This window comes from Telopea speciosissima, chromosome 9 (genome assembly GCF_018873765.1).
Source record: "Telopea speciosissima isolate NSW1024214 ecotype Mountain lineage chromosome 9, Tspe_v1, whole genome shotgun sequence".
NCBI lineage: Eukaryota > Viridiplantae > Streptophyta > Magnoliopsida > Proteales > Proteaceae > Telopea > Telopea speciosissima.
In genome coordinates, this window is record NC_057924.1 from 59,735,910 (window position 1) to 59,753,045 (window position 17,136).

A 17,136-nucleotide genomic window follows, 5' to 3' on the forward strand; every position below is an offset into this window, starting at 1 on the left:
AATGAGTGGCATGATTCTAGCATAAATGTTTGTCCGGAACAAATACCAACTATAGTCGTCTTTTTTTTTTAATGATTTGCGCCCCCCCTGGATGCATGGGTCATCGCCATACCTTCTCAAATGTCAAAACAAGCATTTTCTCTTTTTTCATTGATAAAATAACAACTATCTTTCTAAAGTCTTCATGTTTTAATGATACAGGTATCAAAATACATGGCCTCTTAATTATGAGGTGTTGATCATTGTCAACTGAACTACCCCATTAGGGTGAATGAAAAGGACTGTAACTATTATCCCCATGTGGTGGAAGCACAGCTAGGTAAAAGGAGTGGTCAGCTTGTATTCTTTACCAAATGGTTTTGACTGAAAAAAAATGTGGGTAGCGACTGCTAACCCTCAAATAGGTTAGATTGGGATCCTCAATGCCCTCATAGAAAGTAGGAGTGCTTACAATAAGGGCAATTTAATTTAGTTTCCTTTTTTGTCCTTGGTCTTGCAACTTTATTGCTAATATTATCATGAATAAGGCTTAAACTTTGTCTCCAATGTGGCTTAAAGGGTTGTTACCAAAAAAATAAAAGTGGTTTGAAGGTCTCATCCTCCACCTTGGCTTATAGAGTTTTGGATGATGCATCATCTGATTAAAGTTTAACGATATTCATTTTGATTACTATAAGAAAAAAAAGGTGGAAGGGGGGCACCTAAATCAGTCCCACTTTATCTTTTTCTTATTCTTTGAGGAAGTTGTTTTCAGTACTTCCCTATTGGGAAGCCATTTCATCACACCCTTGATACTTGCTATTTGGTAGTCCTAAATTTGGACTTCTTTTCCACGAAATTATATATGTTATACTATTTTTTTGATAATCAAAATATTAGAGAAAGTTATTTTTGTGGCACCATTAGAGAGGCTTCTATATAGAATTCAAATATATATCACATGACAGTTCAATTGGTATTTAAAAATTGTAGACATATCTACATCATTGTCAATTGGTTTTGAATGTCTTAGCCTGATTCGATTCTCCCAAATGGATATATGAAGTTCTAAAAATTTGTTTACAATTCAACATTGACAGTTTTAGAATAACTTCAATTAAAACTTTGAAAATACAAGCATAACAATTTTATCGTGGTGTGTTATATGGAAGAGATGAGGACCACAACTCAACATATGATCAATGGAACTGATCTTTTCCATACAATGGTTAGTTTGACAAAGGGGTTTTCCGCATGGCTCAAAACTGTTGAATCATGTAAAGAAGCCTCTTTAAATGGACTATGTAGAAAACTTAGGAATTGTCATCATTGAGGTTTTAAAATTTTTTAAAGAAGAATAATATGTAGGAGTTCTCAATAAAAATAAAAATAAAAAAAATAGTGATTTTAATCTCATTAAAACTACAAATCATGTCTTATGTGGGTATAGGGTATATCGAAAAATTCCAAGTTCCAACCATTAAAATGAGAGAATAGTTACCTTAATTAAGCACCACAAGTGTAGCTATGAAACTGAACATTTACTCTACCAAGCAACACAAAAGATTTTTGTAGTGAGCAATGAGGGGACAATATCCTTCAACGTCCTTGGATTCCAAATCGATGGGAGGAGGGATAGGAGAAATGGGTGGCCTCCTCTCCCCACACCTAATATTTAGCAACCTCTTGTCTCTCTGATAAGTTATTAATTTTCGATAAGAGTCCAATCATGGAGTAACTACTATTTTCCTACTCAAGGGCCCACAGGCCAACTACAAGCTAAGGCAGGGAAAGCTAAGACAAGCCCACAATCTACAACTAGGGGTGGGGGAGGGAAGAGAAGTGCCTCTTTGGCACAACCGCATAACAATTCAAGAGAGTTGATCCCTTGACCTCCTGGGGGGCATGCATTCAACTGGCAATGTCTCCAACCAACCGAGCTAACGACTATTTGTGGAAGGGGGAGATTCACATAGGGATAATCAACCAAAAATACTTATCTAGAAAATATCATTCAGAGAATTGATCTTGTAGGATTCCCAAGAAATTCTTCGATTTCTTTCGGAAGCAGATAATTATTCATCTGCTTCTCACGTTCCATGAATAACCGAGACATTGAGGAATATCCAGATAGGCATTTCGGGAATCATTCTAATTCAATCTCTGTTCGTTCCGTTTGAAGAAAGGAAAAAACCCAAAGAATTTATCAAGAGGTGTACTTAAATATAAATCTCCCAAAGAAGTTATTAATTATGTTTAAGTCTCTCCACTTAACAATATCACATAATAGAATTTAGGACATACAAATAATTACTGTCACCACCATTGTAATTCTATGCGTAGAAAATCTGAACGAGCAATTGAACCATTAAAACATTTTCAAAACAATTACCAAATAAATATTACTGCTAAAATATTTTGTAAACTATTTATAAAACGTCTCACTAGGTCTAGATTTTGTCCAATCATATATGTATACTCTCTCTTTGATATTCTCCATCATAAAAGTATGTTTGTTATTAATAATCTATTTCATTCATAGTTAAAAACTATGGATCCAATGTACCAATATATAGTTAAGGTTAAGGGACCAATCATAAGTTATAGATAAGAATCTTGTACTTCAAGGAATAACTAACAATTGTTCACTTAAGATTCTCATGTGATCCAGTTCAGTGTACACTCACATTAGTGTATTGGAATCACAAATCAAGTGTAACGACCATATGAATATAATACTCACGGGACGCAAGGTTTAGAGCTAACCGTGAATATATCAAAAAAAATAAAATATAATACTCAATTTTCATCCCTAACCGTGAATACATTTCAAATTAAAAATTATAAACAATCAAAAACCGCTAATATCATGCAATCATAAATATAAATAAACTCTTTATTAATTGATTTGATGGATACACTTCCAACATAATAAAGGGTCGAAATTTCCTAAACTACCATTTGGATACAATTTCCTTAGTTGGCACCTAGATCTACCATGTGACTGGTTAGATAGAATTAAAATTCTGTAAATAATGAATAAAACCCAAGATTCCTTGCTTAAATATCAAGTTTCAACCTAAACAAAAATTACCATATTAAAACAAACCATTCACAAATCCAGGACTACTAGCAAATTGCACCCCACCACAAGGCACTGAAAATAAATAAAAAATAATTAAAATGTGAGTCACCATCGATAAGATTCCAATTATACCCTATATGATATATGTAATGTAAAGAATTGAAGATTCCAATTCAACCGCTATGATCACAAACTATTACTCCGTACTCGAAACAGATTATCTACCTAGACCCCACAAAAACCGGATGTCAAGTTGTCAACACGTGTTACCGTACTCACAAAACTTTCAAATTAATGGCACCAACAGATAAACTCAAGCGCAATCTGTGGACATCTTTGTCATTTTATTTTTTCTCTTGGGTAGAAGTAGAAGTAGAATTTCGTAATTTTAATAACTTTCAAAAAGTTGAAAATTGAAAAAAAGAAGGAAAGACTCGGTTCAGTCGGTTGTGCTGTAGCGCATGAGACGAGACGGACTGAGGGAGACACTTTGCCATCATTTCTTGTGAAGGTTGCGGCAAAAGCAGATTTCTTCCTCCCTATTTAAACCCTAAACTCTTTCTCGCTCCAGCTGTCTCTTTTCATTTCTCTCCTCTGCTCATCGAAGCAAAGATTTGCAGAGATAGAGAGAGCGAGAAAGAAGAAGATCTGTAGAAAAAATTTATAGAAAAACAGTATGGGACAGAAGTCGCTGATCTATTGTTTCGTTGCTCGCGGAACTGTGGTTCTCGCTGAATTCACTGAATTCACTGGGAATTTCAATTCGATCGCCTTGCAATGTCTTCAGAAGCTCCCGGCCAGCAACAACAAGTTTACCTATAACTGCGACGGCCACACCTTTAATTATCTTGTCGATGACGGTTACAGTAAGTATTCCTTATGTCCGATCTGGTTTGTTTCGTTTCTTTTAGCTTTTCTTCAGTTTGAATCGTGTGGCAGGAGTGTTTTGGATGTCCGTTTGGTTTTGCTTTCTGTTTCTTAAATTTGTTGTGATTGTGAAATGTAGTTCAGGCTTTTCTGGTTCAGTGATTATGATGCCCTAGGTTAATTTAATTTCGTAAGATCTGGTTTCCGTGGAAGGATGTATTTTTGTGGAACTGGTTAGGGTGGACCTAAGCAGGTCTGTTGATTAATTACCTTGAAACGCGCTTTCCGGATAATTATCTTACCTGTAATGTATTTGCGACTTGTAGCGTTCTGGAGTGGATTAGTTAACCCCAAAAATAGATGGATAAAGCTTCAGAAATTGAAAATCGTATCAAATGTGTAATCCGGACTGTGGTTCTCTCCGAACTTTCGCTCGGTTTGGAATCTTACTGATTTTCAAGTTTTGGACTTGTGGTATCCTGGCGATAAAAATTTAGGCCCCGTTTTGTTTGATCCTCTGCCGACATATGGTTTGAGTCTCCAGTGTTTAGAAAGGCTGTCGATTAGGTGATTAGGTGATTAGGCTAGTCAGTAACGTTTTGTGTGGCCGATCTAAGTGTTGGCCTGACAGTTGGACGCTTAAGATTCGTGAGATAGAGCTTTTCCATGGCTGAGCTTTGGCCAACTTCTTGGATCTACTTTCATCCGTCCATGTGGTCAAGTGTTGAAGCATTTCACAACTTATATGGTTTTTTAATTTTAATATGTTCGCAGTAAATTTGCAAGTAAACATGGTATTTCCTATAAAACTTTGTTTGCATGACCTTGTTTGTTTTGTTGTAAAATTTTTTGATGCAAAAAATATGTTGGGTAAAATTCTCCTACTTTTCCATCACATTTTATTTGGGTAACTTCAAAACAAAAATGAAAAATCCTATTTTACAGGAACATTTTCCTTTTCCACCTTTTTACATGAAAACAAATGGTGCCTATACATAAGCATGTTATGTTATTACATATCCAGAATTATTCTTCTGATATATTACTTTTCTGTTGTTAAGTTGAAGGTAAAATGTTTGACATTAAAAGAGGTTGAGTTTGTTGCTTATATAGTTATTGCTGATGTGATGCTAGTTTCATTGAATCACTTTGATATTTGTATATGTCAAGTTTTCAACTGTTGTGGTGTTGCAGCATATTGTGTAGTTGCAGATGAATCTGTAGGAAGACAGGTCCCCATTGCCTTTTTGGAGCGTATCAAGGATGACTTTGTTTCAAGATACGGCGGGGGAAAGGCTGCAACTGCGCCTGCTAACAGCCTTAACAAGGAATTTGGGTATTGCTTTGGACTGTAGATCCTTAAAATGCTGATAGAGCATCGTAACTGTTTCGTGACGATGAATCTGAAATGCTTTGTACTGCAGGTCAAAATTGAAGGAACACATGCAGTACTGTGTTGACCATCCTGATGAGATAAGCAAACTTGCAAAGGTGAAGGCCCAGGTTTCTGAAGTCAAAGGTGTTATGATGGAGAATATCGAAAAGGTATGTGTACTTCTGTTATATGTATTTTTGTACATGAGTTGGCTAGCTTTCAAGATGAGTGAAATTTATGCATAGAAGTTTCCTTTCTTGGTTCAATTGATCATGCTTTATGGCGTATGCTGAGGTATGATTGTCCCTCAATTATTAAAGTTTTTGATGAACCTAAACAATTTAAGTGCTTTGATCATGCAATGGTCCGTTGGATGTACATTTAAAGCAATCTATTTTGGAGGGGGAGAACAGAAACCATTGACATTATTACCCCCCCACCCCAAATTTATTGTCATGAATTTGTTACACATTTTGGTAGGATAGGTCTACTTATGAGACTAGATCAAGATCTTTAATCATATAGTTTTTTTTTTTTTTTTTTTTTGATGAAATTTAATCATATAGCTTATTCAATCTTTCTTCGTATATTTGTTGAGTCGTATGTACAATACCGAACATGTTTTTAATGGTTCAGCTATTGAATTTTGTTTTCAGTCAAGACATCTTCTCTGATAGCATTAAGCTATTAGTAAGATTTAGCTGGATTCTTCAGTAACGTTTTTTCTGATAATATTATGAAGTTCCCATGCAAGATGCTTGAGAGATTATAATTTCGATTTTTCCAGATCGGGATTATATTTGCTTCGTGTTTGGGTGAATGAAAGAAATAATTGTTGAAAGCTAGAGATGTTTGGTAAATAAATATTCATAGAAGTGTTGTCATGCATCTGGAATGGCCAAAATTCAAAGATGGAGTGATGCAGGAGCTGTTCCATGGGCCGGGCCGAACCCATTTGAGAACCCAAACCAATATGAACCGGGTCCCAACCTTGTTCTGGTTCAGTAGGATATATAAGATTTATTTTATTTGGAGAAAGATATGTAATCTTTTATTCTGGGCAGCTATTACACATGTAGGGAAATTTCCAATTTGAGTTTTATTGAATTCCTATTTTTGTTAGTCCAAGTTTTAGGAAGTAATTAGGAGATAGATTTTAATTCTATTGCTATTTTAGACTTCAATTAGGAAACTATCATTTTCTTTTGTATATATGCTTGTAACTCAATTTGTTAAGCAGATTGAAAGAATGAATTGTAGTTTGAGTTTGGTTGAACCCTGTGGGCTGGTATGTGTGCGATTTCCTTCCCCTTCTTCTGTGTGGTTCCTATTTGTTCTCTTCCTCTTCTTCTTCGGCTTCTTTTCTGGTTTTCTTTGTCCATCCCCTGCTTCTGGACAGTTGTAGCAGCTGGAATGATCTCCATTGATACTACTCCTTCCCTCCTAAGAATCTTGGCATACTTTGCCTACCCACAGGCGAGCTAAACCCTAGATGCTTAGCCCCGAAAACATTTTTTGTGTTGAAGAATCTAACTTCAGCCAGAATAAAACCAGTACCTACTGCCAGGTCTTGAATCTGGTTGATCTCTTTCATTCATTGCTTGTTCTTTGGGCCTGCTGCTGGTCGTGTGCGATAGAGCTTTGAGTGGTGATTTCTCACCAAAAATTCTTCTCCCTCACGGTGCTGGTATTCTGCCTCGTGGTCAGGAGGTTGAAGATAACCCCTCCCCTCAAGATTCCCTTATTTTAATCTATTACTTTCCCTTATTAGCCCTACCTTTCTCCCATATTCTCCTTTGTTCTTATTTTATTTTTAATTCCAAGCATAGGTATCAAGGTGTTGCCTAGGCAGGCGCCTTCCCACCTTGTTGGTGTCGCCTTGATTTAAGAACCTCTCCAATGCCATGGTCGCCTTGCCGCTTTGATAACTATGACTCCAAGTTTACCCTTTCTACTCTCACGTTAAATCCTTTGCTTATGTTTTTGGAGTTCTAGCAAATTATAAACCTGACATTCTTTTATGAACTTCCAACTTATTTACAGAATTGCCATCCTCCTTATAGGCATTGAATTATTTACTATTTTGCCACTTAATCTTGGATTTGAGTGTTTCCCTTCTTGGATGGGCCCACAAGCAACCCAATAAGGGTTAACCCGACCTGGATTGCACATTCACTTGACCCTTGAAAAAATAGGATAAGGAGGATATGGCCTCCTAAAATGGATTTGGGTAGTGCAGGGTTAAGCGCTTAACAAGTGCTTAAATATCACCTCTGAGGGTTTAAATGGAAAATAGAAGCTCCTGTGGCTTAAGTGTAAAATACGACCTTTTCCCTTTTAAGTTTTAACTTTGACAGCAATAAACCCCATGATTAGGGGCTTAAGGCTTCTGCTAAGGCCAGACTATGGAGAGGTAGTGATGAAGAGAAAATTAAGGGCTTAAGGCTTCTTCTTCTTCTTTTTATTTATTTTTATTTTTTATTTTTTTTTGGGTTGGTGCTGCTGCAATGGATCTGTTACCCCTTCTTCTTGATCTTTGTTCCTCAGCATCTGCTGGCTAAACCCCCCTGGGGGGTGGGTTTCAGAACAAAAATGTACCCGATTAGGGGCTTAAGGCTTCTGTTAAGGCCAGACAATGGAGAGGTAGTGATGAAGAGAAAATTAAGGGCTTAAGGCTTCTTCTTCTTTTTTTTTTTTTTTTTTTAAATTTTTTTGTGTTGGTGCTGCTGCAATGGATCTGTTACCCCATCTTCTTGATCTTTGTTCATCAGCATCTGCTGCCCAAACCCCCCCCCCCGGGGGGCCCGGGGGGGTGGGGTTCAGAACAAAAATGTACCCGATCTATGCGTCACATATCCTTTACCCTGGTTACTTGGTGTCAAGACGTGTACTTTGCTGTGAAGAGTAGAATAGAGGTGGCGACTCCTCTACAACCATTGCATCTGCATCAAATGCTATTTACTTTTTTCTTTGTGCTTCCCTTTCTAAACCTCTTTACTGGTTTTTTTCCTTTTGGCTCTAATTTAGAGATGTTTTTTAGGTGTCCCTGTGTGTGTGTGTGTGTGTGTGTCTTTTAACTCTACATAAATAACCACTACATGATTGGTTTTGTCTTCCAATTCTTTGTTAACTTCCTCTACTTGACTGGGCACCTTGTGCGGTTGTGGTTAAAGATAGAAAGAACAAAGTGTTTTTTATGCTTCCTCACATTCCTAGATCTATTGCTACCACACAATAATTTGTTTCATTAATGCAGAGGCCTCCTTGAACCTTGTGAAGTCACGATGCTACAAAATTGTAGTTGTATTTGGTGTGGTGGCACTCCCTCTATGAATAATCCTAATGTTCTTAGATGGGATGGGATCCGACAGGAAACCTGAAATTTTTGATCTTTGGAACTAATAATGTGCTGTGACTGGTTGAATATAATGTAGTCACATTTAACAAGTTTCAGGCCTAAGAATATGGCACTAAGTATGTGGACACTGACATGAGCATTGATGTTGTACATGGAAAAGGGACATAAGATGTCTGACTCAGAATTGTTCTCATTGCCTAACAAAGAAAAATTATGCAATGTTATTTCCTGCAATACACCATTTTCCTTATGAACATATGATTTGGCTAATCTATTAACTTATAGTCAATGTGCATTTTGAATACTTATGTAACTTTTAATGCTCGATTGACGTGGTGATGGAGAAATTTGCAAGTGTTAACGGTGGTTTTTGGAGAAAGGTGGGGGGGGGGGATGATGTGATTCCTGGAGTGCTGATCGCATATGAGTGCGTTTAAATGAGAGTTGGGTGGACTGGGACAATTTGTAAGATTGGATTGGAAAAAGGTTGATATTTATTGCTCTTTGGTGGTAGTGAATGCATGCTTGGATCATTACAATCAGATTTGTTTTGCAAATATAGCGATGGATGGTATTCAGGTGATCAATTTGATGGTTCTTTGGTTTTAAGACGGGGTGATCTGCTATACTCCCTTGTGCTTATTTTGCGGGTTTACATATTCAGTGAGCTGTTACTGAGGTTGGCAGGGATCCACTTCAGTTATGAACAGCAAGTTGGAGATGACTCAAGTTTATATCTTACTTGCACTGACTGACATTATAGTATTTTTGGGATGGTGTTTCAGTTCTTGTATTGCCTTAGGGTGAACTGCAAAAGAAGTCTAATATATGGGGATTGGCCAATTGAGAAATATAGGGATGGATTCTTTAGAAGCTGCCTAGCTGTCCGGGTGTTCACTTGGCAGGGTTCCTTCAATTTATCTCAGTCGTCCTTTGGAGTTCTCACATAGGCCACTGCGTGTTTGGATGAAAATTTTGAAATTAATCCAAGGGGAGTGGACTGCATGGAAACAAAAATATTTTTAGTGGCAGGATAGATCTTTATCAAAAAATGCATTTGCTACCTTCTGATCGAAAGAATGTATCCATTTGGAATGCTGCTTAGTGCTCGAGAAAATACGAAGGATGCAACAGGGATTTCTATGGCAAGGAGAAGGTGACACGGTGTTCTATTTGATAAAGTGGAGGATGGTTTGTAAGCAAAAGAAGTTGAGGGCCTGGGTCTAAAGATCATTAGAAATATGAATGTTGCTCTCTTGGGACAATGGCTGTAGTTATTTAATAACGAGCAGGAAGCTCTGAGGAAGATGATAATCAGCTGATATAGAATAGACAACTGAGGATTGGCTGTTGATGAATAAGCAGCACTTATTGTTCTGTTCTGATGGGTATAAGCAAACTCAGGGGAGTGTAATTATTTGAATGCAAATTGTGGTAATGTTGAAAATATCAAAATGCAGGGTAAATGATTGCGGTTGGGGAGGCAAATACTCCTATTCTATATCTCTGGCTGTACTTCCTAGTTCCTGTTAAGAATGCTATTGTAAACTGTTAAGAGTATAGTTTATAATTCTGGCTGTGCTAGCTAAGGGTCTGAGGCCAATGGACACTCATGGACCTCAAACCAAGACTATACTTTAATGTTAACTATGATTCATAGGAATATAAGAGGAAATTGTATTGGTTGTATCTTCAGAACTTGGTGATAGATGCAGCCGAAGGCTGTTTAGGCATTAGTATCAGAGCTTGTCTGATATCTGTTCCTGGCTGTGCTACTTGTTGCTCATCAAGGACCTGATTGTAAATCATTGATTTTTAGGAAGAAATGGGAAATTGCACTGGTTGTATCTTCAGAAAAATCTGAGGACAAGAGATGTGTACAAAGGCTGTGCAGGCATTAGTCTCAAAGCTTCTCTCTGATTTTAAATCCCCATGGCAGCTCCCCATCCCAACCAAAAAAAGTAAAAAAAGAAACTGATAGGAAACTTCTGTATGCTTGGACTTCTCCGAACTTTAGGAGCTTGATGCAGTGGGGAAGGGAATGAAGAAGTGAATAAAAAAGTTGACACCAAGTGCTTCCTCCCCCCTCCCCCCTCCCCCCAAGCCGCTTTTTTACATGGGTATGCTGGTATACCAAGGATAGTTTTAGCCAACCCCATAATTGGGTAGTAAGGGTAGGATTAACCACATTCCAATTTGTGGGCCATCTTAACCATGTGACTAAGATTGTATTGAGCTTTCCTCTTGTATTTTAGTTGCTTAATATGGGGGGCTGATCAGGCCATTCACTGGTTGGATAGTTAGAGGACTCTGTTGACTGAAATTGATTTGTGGAGTGTGTCATGTAGGATGTTGTGTTTGGGCTGAATTTTGCCACATGAATAGATGGTGATGTCGGCAACATGCGTACAACATTGGGGCCCCAATTAATCTGCCATATGAACGTGGCATATAAATAATAGCATGGCCATGTGGAGATTCCTCCTTTGCTTGTTTAGAGAAATTGCTACCCTTTTACCTATTATTCTTTCCGTCAGATTCCTTCCCAAACTTTGTGGCAGCTCAAATGAGAGGCTGCCTCATTTATTGAATAGTAGTGCCTTTAGGACTGCTTTGGTTTGGTACAGTGGGTTTCATTTGGCTGATAAATTTTCCTCTTCTAGTTTGAGTAAAAACATATAGCTCAAATGTATGTTGTAGAGTAGCTCAAGACGTTTGGTATAATTTCTGTGGCTTGTTTTAGGGGTGTTATGTTGGCAGAAGTAAAGAACATGTTTGTTTGGCTGAGTATCCCATCTGGACTAGGTGTTGCTCTTCGCTTCCTAGTCTTCTTTGTAGTTCTCTTGGAGCAGTTGCACAGAATATAGTAGTGGAATCTATTAAGAACAAAAAGAATGTTAGAACTTTATTCATGTATTTGTTCGATGATAATTGAATGTGTCTGCAACCAAGCTGCTAGATGTTATTAAAAATGCCACAAGATGGTCTATCTGCATATGTTACTCCCAACCTGCATTGTTTCATTTTAGATCTAGATGGTCGCAAACTACTATTGGCAATTGAAAAGATAAAATGGTAACTGCTGTTGTGTTGGTCCTAGCTGGTGGTGTACTGAATTACTTCATTGGACCACGTGGTAACCTGGTCTAGGCTACTCTTTTCTGTTTTCTGAAGCTATCTTTGTTACTCTTGCTTGAATGTCCATATGGCAGTCATGGCTGCATGATTCTTTGAGGATTACCATGTGGATGTTTATTGTTAAATACTGTTGTGGACTACCATTTCGTTTTACCAAAAAAAAGACTTATCATTTCGTAAAGCATAACCTTGTACCTTCAATATAAGAAATAAAAAATTTTCTCCTTTTATTATAACGGATTACATGCTTAACAGGTTTATATAGGTAGGTGGCGTAAGAAATGATGATAGAAATTGGGTTCAGGTCATTTTTGTGAAATCTAATCTCAACACCATTAGTTGTCTTGCACTCGGGGACTAATTCTCAACCTATTAATGTTCCATCATCCTCTAGATTTTTTTATATGAAGAAGTCAAGCTTTTGTCTGTTTAAAATAATGCAATTAGATCTGATTCTCTAAGGTTCATTGATCATTCTATTTTGTAGTGTAGAAAACCTAGGACCTGTAACCAGTAACTTGAGAGAGAAGAAAAGATGAGGAAGAGGACAGAATTGTTCAACTTATCAGTCTCCCTCATAATGCTTGTATTTATAATCTCAAACTACAATAGAAAGGGGAACTCCTAATCAGATTAGGAATTCCTAATCATGATAGGATTCCAAGTTACAATAGGAAAAGAATTAGAACTAACAACTCAAACTGAAACTAAGACTAACAACTCACAGTAGAATTGGGACTTGACATAATTAGAAACTGGGACTCCAACTAGGACTAGGAAAATAGAAGATACACATATCAACAAAATCATTGTTCACGTGAACAGTGTCATATGAACAGTACTTCAACACTCCCCCTCAAGCTGGATTATACAAATAAGTAAAGAAAGAAGATCTAGCTTGAACTAAAAGGAAAAAAAAAAAACATAATAATGCAAACACTCTCCCTCAAGTTGGCGCATACAAGGTATTAATGCCCAACTTGAACAAAATGAAAAGAAACTAAGTTGCAGTAGAATTCAACTTGACAGATGAATGTAGCTCCCAAATAAACCTTCAAGAACTTGAAATAATTGATCTTCAAAACCTGGACAGACATGATCAGCAAACCGAGACTAGAATTTCTTCCAAAAAAATGCAGCTTTTAACGATCTTCAATAGCTAACCAGTGATGAATCTCAGATTGTTATAATGACATAAAATTTTGAAGTTAAATAACTAGAGCAACAAGTAGCGGAAACGAGCTGAATTAGGCAGCGGAAAAACACTGTATCAACCCAACTGAAAGTCCTCAAATAGGCAACAACCAAATATCTTCAATACTCTTCAATACTTCAATCTCCCCCTTACAGCAAACTCAACCCAATAACGAAGGATACCCAATGGCAATGGCTGATAAAATTGATCTTCTATGTTTTGCACCAATGTTCCTGCAAGTTCTGTGTTCTGCAATGTCTGCAGGTGTATTGTACATAATCCTCCCCTCACGTGTAGTACACGTGGACATAACAGAGATGATGTAAGAGATAGGGCAAAAACATAATATTCTAGAATCTTCCAAGAGGTGCTAAGGGTAATTAGAAAGGAAGGAATGGCAAAATTGCAATTTACCAGAAGTTTCCAAAGGTGTTGTGGGTAAATACCAAAGGTATGGGATATGAAGGGAATTAGAATTATTGAAAGGGAACGGTGTTGGAAAAAAGGATGGTATGGATGTAATTTGGTGAAAATCCACTTTTAATACAATCCAAGCTAAAGGGCAAACTGGTAATAAACCAGAATATTCAAAGATCAATTGGGTAGTCAAATAGGGGAATGTATTAAAAAGTAATGGCAGTTCCGTAAATAACCAGAATTTTGCAAGGGCCTTTTGGTATACAAAAAGCAATGGGATGCAACAAGTAAAATAATGCCTATGGAGAGTGGCAATTTGGTAAATAACCAGAATTTTCAAGGGGTAATTGGCAAATAAAGAAGTAAGGGGACATGAAGGGAATTTAGAGTAAAATAAGGACAAAGGTAAATAAGAGAAGATGATAAGGGCATAAAGGGAAACTTAAGGAATAAAATAGAGTAACTAATAAAAGAACCAAGTCTCTTGAGTCACGCAACTAGAGAAAAGTAAGAAAACACATTCTTGATAAATCCTGGACCAAAGGATATGGCAACACGTGACATGGGAAACCAACTCATAAAAGGAAAGAATTGATCGCAAAAGGCAAAGAGTTTTGACCGTCTTCTACCTCTTGACAGTCACTGCTTTGAACCAGAGGAAACAAAGGGGAAACAGAGAGGCAGTAACCAAAGGACCCATTGATGAAGGTTGTCTTCAAACTTTGAACCAGCAGCCGACGGATCTGGTTCAGATACGGTAGATCGAGATGGATCAAGATGCAGCAGGTCTTCTACTTTTTCGATTAGCAAACAAAAGCAGGTCCTTCAATCTCCTCTGATAGCGAAAGCAACCCACAGCATCAAATCGATTCAGCAAGTAGAAAACCAGAATTTAATTCCACAAACAAACCTTCGATAGCAATCAAAGTAAACAACAGCAGCGACAATTGATGAATCGATCCAAATAAAATTTCCCACATCAATAATCAACCCTAGAAACCAAAAATCGAAGAACACCTTCTTCTCTGTTCACTAGCTTCTCAGGAGGAGAGGACCTAGTCGAACCGAGAAACCTTCGTCTTCGAACCGACGGTACGGTAAAGTAGGGAAGAGTAGTAGTCCAAAGGGAAGAAGAAAACCACAGCGGCTGCAAACACCATACAACCAGAGCACCAAACACCGCAACCAACCCAGCAGGAAATCAATATGTAAATCAGCAGGACCTTTTTCTTCTAAAGAGGACAACACTTTCAACGAACAGAGGTTCTTCAGATGTTGGTTCGATTCACACAACAGCAGTCATCTTCTCCAACAGAATCACTCCATGATAACAAAAATAAAAGGGCAGTAATAGCAGCCCCATTCCCAGACAAAGAACACAGCCAGCAGAAAATTGCAGGTGGATGTCCTTCTTCTTCCACCTTTGAACCAGTCCTCAAAAAGGAACACCGGCAAGCAACCGACACATAAACAAGGCTTCGAACTTTTAATCGATAGCCATAACAACAAAAATCAAACAAAAAACTGAATATCTATAAACATGAGCTTTGATACCATGTAGAAAACCTAGGACTTGTAACCAGTAACTTGAGAGAGAAGAAAAGATGAGGAAGAGGAGAGAACTGTTCAACTTATCAGTCTCCCTCATAATGCTTGTATTTATAATCTCAAATTACAATAGAAAGGGGAACTCCTAATCAGATTAGGAATTCCTAATCATGATAGGATTCCAAGTTACAATAGGAAAAGAATTAGAACTAACAACTCAAACTGAAACTAAGACTAACAACTCACAGTAGAATTAGGACTTGACATAATTAGAAATTAGGACTCCAACTAGGACTAGGAAAATAGACGATACACATATCAACCAAATCACTGTTCACGTGAACAGTGCCACATGAACAGTACCTCCACATGTAGGTTGGGAAATTTCTTTAGTTCAATGCCAGAAAGGCAGAAACTGTAGGGTGGCTGTTGATTCTTTTCATGTGTTGTGTATATGATATGGGCAAGTCAAATACATGGACTTTTGCACACATTCAGCTACCAGTCATAAAACCTCAGAGTTGATGAGTGATTTTTCTCATAGAAGCTTGTTGAGCAATGAAATGCTATCCTTTGTTTGAAGAGACAGTCAGCTTTCCAGACTTCCAGTCAAGCTTATTGTCTGCCCCCATGTCCAGAAATGGGTTGTTTAACCTTAAGATTGTTCTTTCTTTCTGATCCATTGACCTGGATGTTTAGACTGTCAACTTCCTGGGACTATGAATTTTAAAGAAAACACTTCAGTATGCTACTAATTTTTAATACTACTTCAAACACATCACATCTTGTCAACTTGCCCAAAGCTTTGCCAGTGGGTGCTACTTCAAGTTCTGTTAGTAATTGTTTATATCTAATGCATTTCACTTATATTCATATATTTAGTGATTTAAAGCAGTAAACCCAAACCCATCTTGACCTAGTAACGGACCTTGGTCTCTTGATAGATTGGATGAGCTTGGTTTGGGAACATTAATTTATCGGATGTAGGAGTCCTTTTCTTTTTGTACGGGCTTCTGCAATACCTGTTGAATACTTTCAACCTATCACCTTCTGCTCCATGACCTTAAAAAGAAGTTTTATCAAGTGATTAAGATCTGGGGGCCGTGGCAGTTTCCCATGTTATATCTGCTAAGATCCTCTCGAGTTCTTTTAATCATTACTCTATAACCCAGAGTGAGCCAGCTAGTCAAACTGGGTGCCAAAGCAGTTCTTGGTTTTCCACTCAATCCGGTTTTGTGGTGGATATCAGTGGGGCTTTTTTTGGGGGGGGGGGTGTTAAATGGAGAATACCAGTGATTGAAGTGGAAAAACTGGAACTGGACCCATGAATGGTCCAATTTCAGTTTGTTTTTTTGAAACTTTGCTTTTAATTTATAGTGTGAGGATTAGGACTACATTGCCAACCTTACTATTGCTGCTCAATATAGCAGTGTCAAGTTGGGTATTAAGCTTTGCCTTTGCTAAGGCATTCTTCATTCAATATTCATGGATATCTTGTTGGATGATGCATTCTCTGAAATTCATTCTGCAATGCAGGTTCTTGATCGAGGGGAGAAGATTGAGCTTCTAGTGGATAAGACTGAGAATCTCCATCAACAGGTGAGTCGGCCCCTTCTCTGGTCCTCTAAATCCTTCTTGTTGATCTTTATTTCCATTTATAGATATACAGTTTGGAATAATTGTTAGAGAGGTAAGATATGGATCCACAGTACATCCTGACCTACATTTTCATTGTTTGGGGAAATCAACTTGTTACAGGCGCAAGACTTCCGAACAACTGGCACAAAGATCCGGAGGAAGATGTGGCTACAAAACATGAAAATCAAGCTGATTGTCTTGGGGATTATAATAGCCTTGATTCTCATCATCGTTCTGTCTGTTTGCCATGGGTTCAACTGTGGGAAGTGAGCTCTCGTCGTTCTCGATACTAATATTTTGGAGGCATGGGTTTGTGGTGATCCTAGTCCTGGAGCCTTTGCATGCATGTACTGCATATGGAAGCTATATGAATCATGATTTGTGTATGTAGACAGAAATTAGGAAGTAGTTACAATGGATATATACGGCTTAAAGAAAATATATTTGTTGAGATAAAACCATACTTTCATGTGATATCAGATATTGTTGTGTGATTGATCTTGAAAACATATTGCTTGTCAACAATTTATCTGCAA

The 17,136-nt window shown here is 37.6% G+C and overlaps 1 protein-coding gene across 1 annotated transcript; it reads left to right on the forward strand.

The window, feature by feature from the left end:
• Positions 1 to 3,529: 3,529 nt before the first annotated feature.
• On the forward strand, positions 3,530 to 17,136 carry LOC122640184 (vesicle-associated membrane protein 721). Its single transcript, XM_043833339.1, has 5 exons — positions 3,530 to 3,930; positions 5,126 to 5,267; positions 5,356 to 5,476; positions 16,499 to 16,561; positions 16,721 to 17,136. Exons 1-5 carry the CDS (start codon positions 3,741 to 3,743, stop codon positions 16,868 to 16,870), a joined length of 666 nt encoding a protein of 221 aa, XP_043689274.1. The 5' UTR covers positions 3,530 to 3,740; the 3' UTR covers positions 16,871 to 17,136.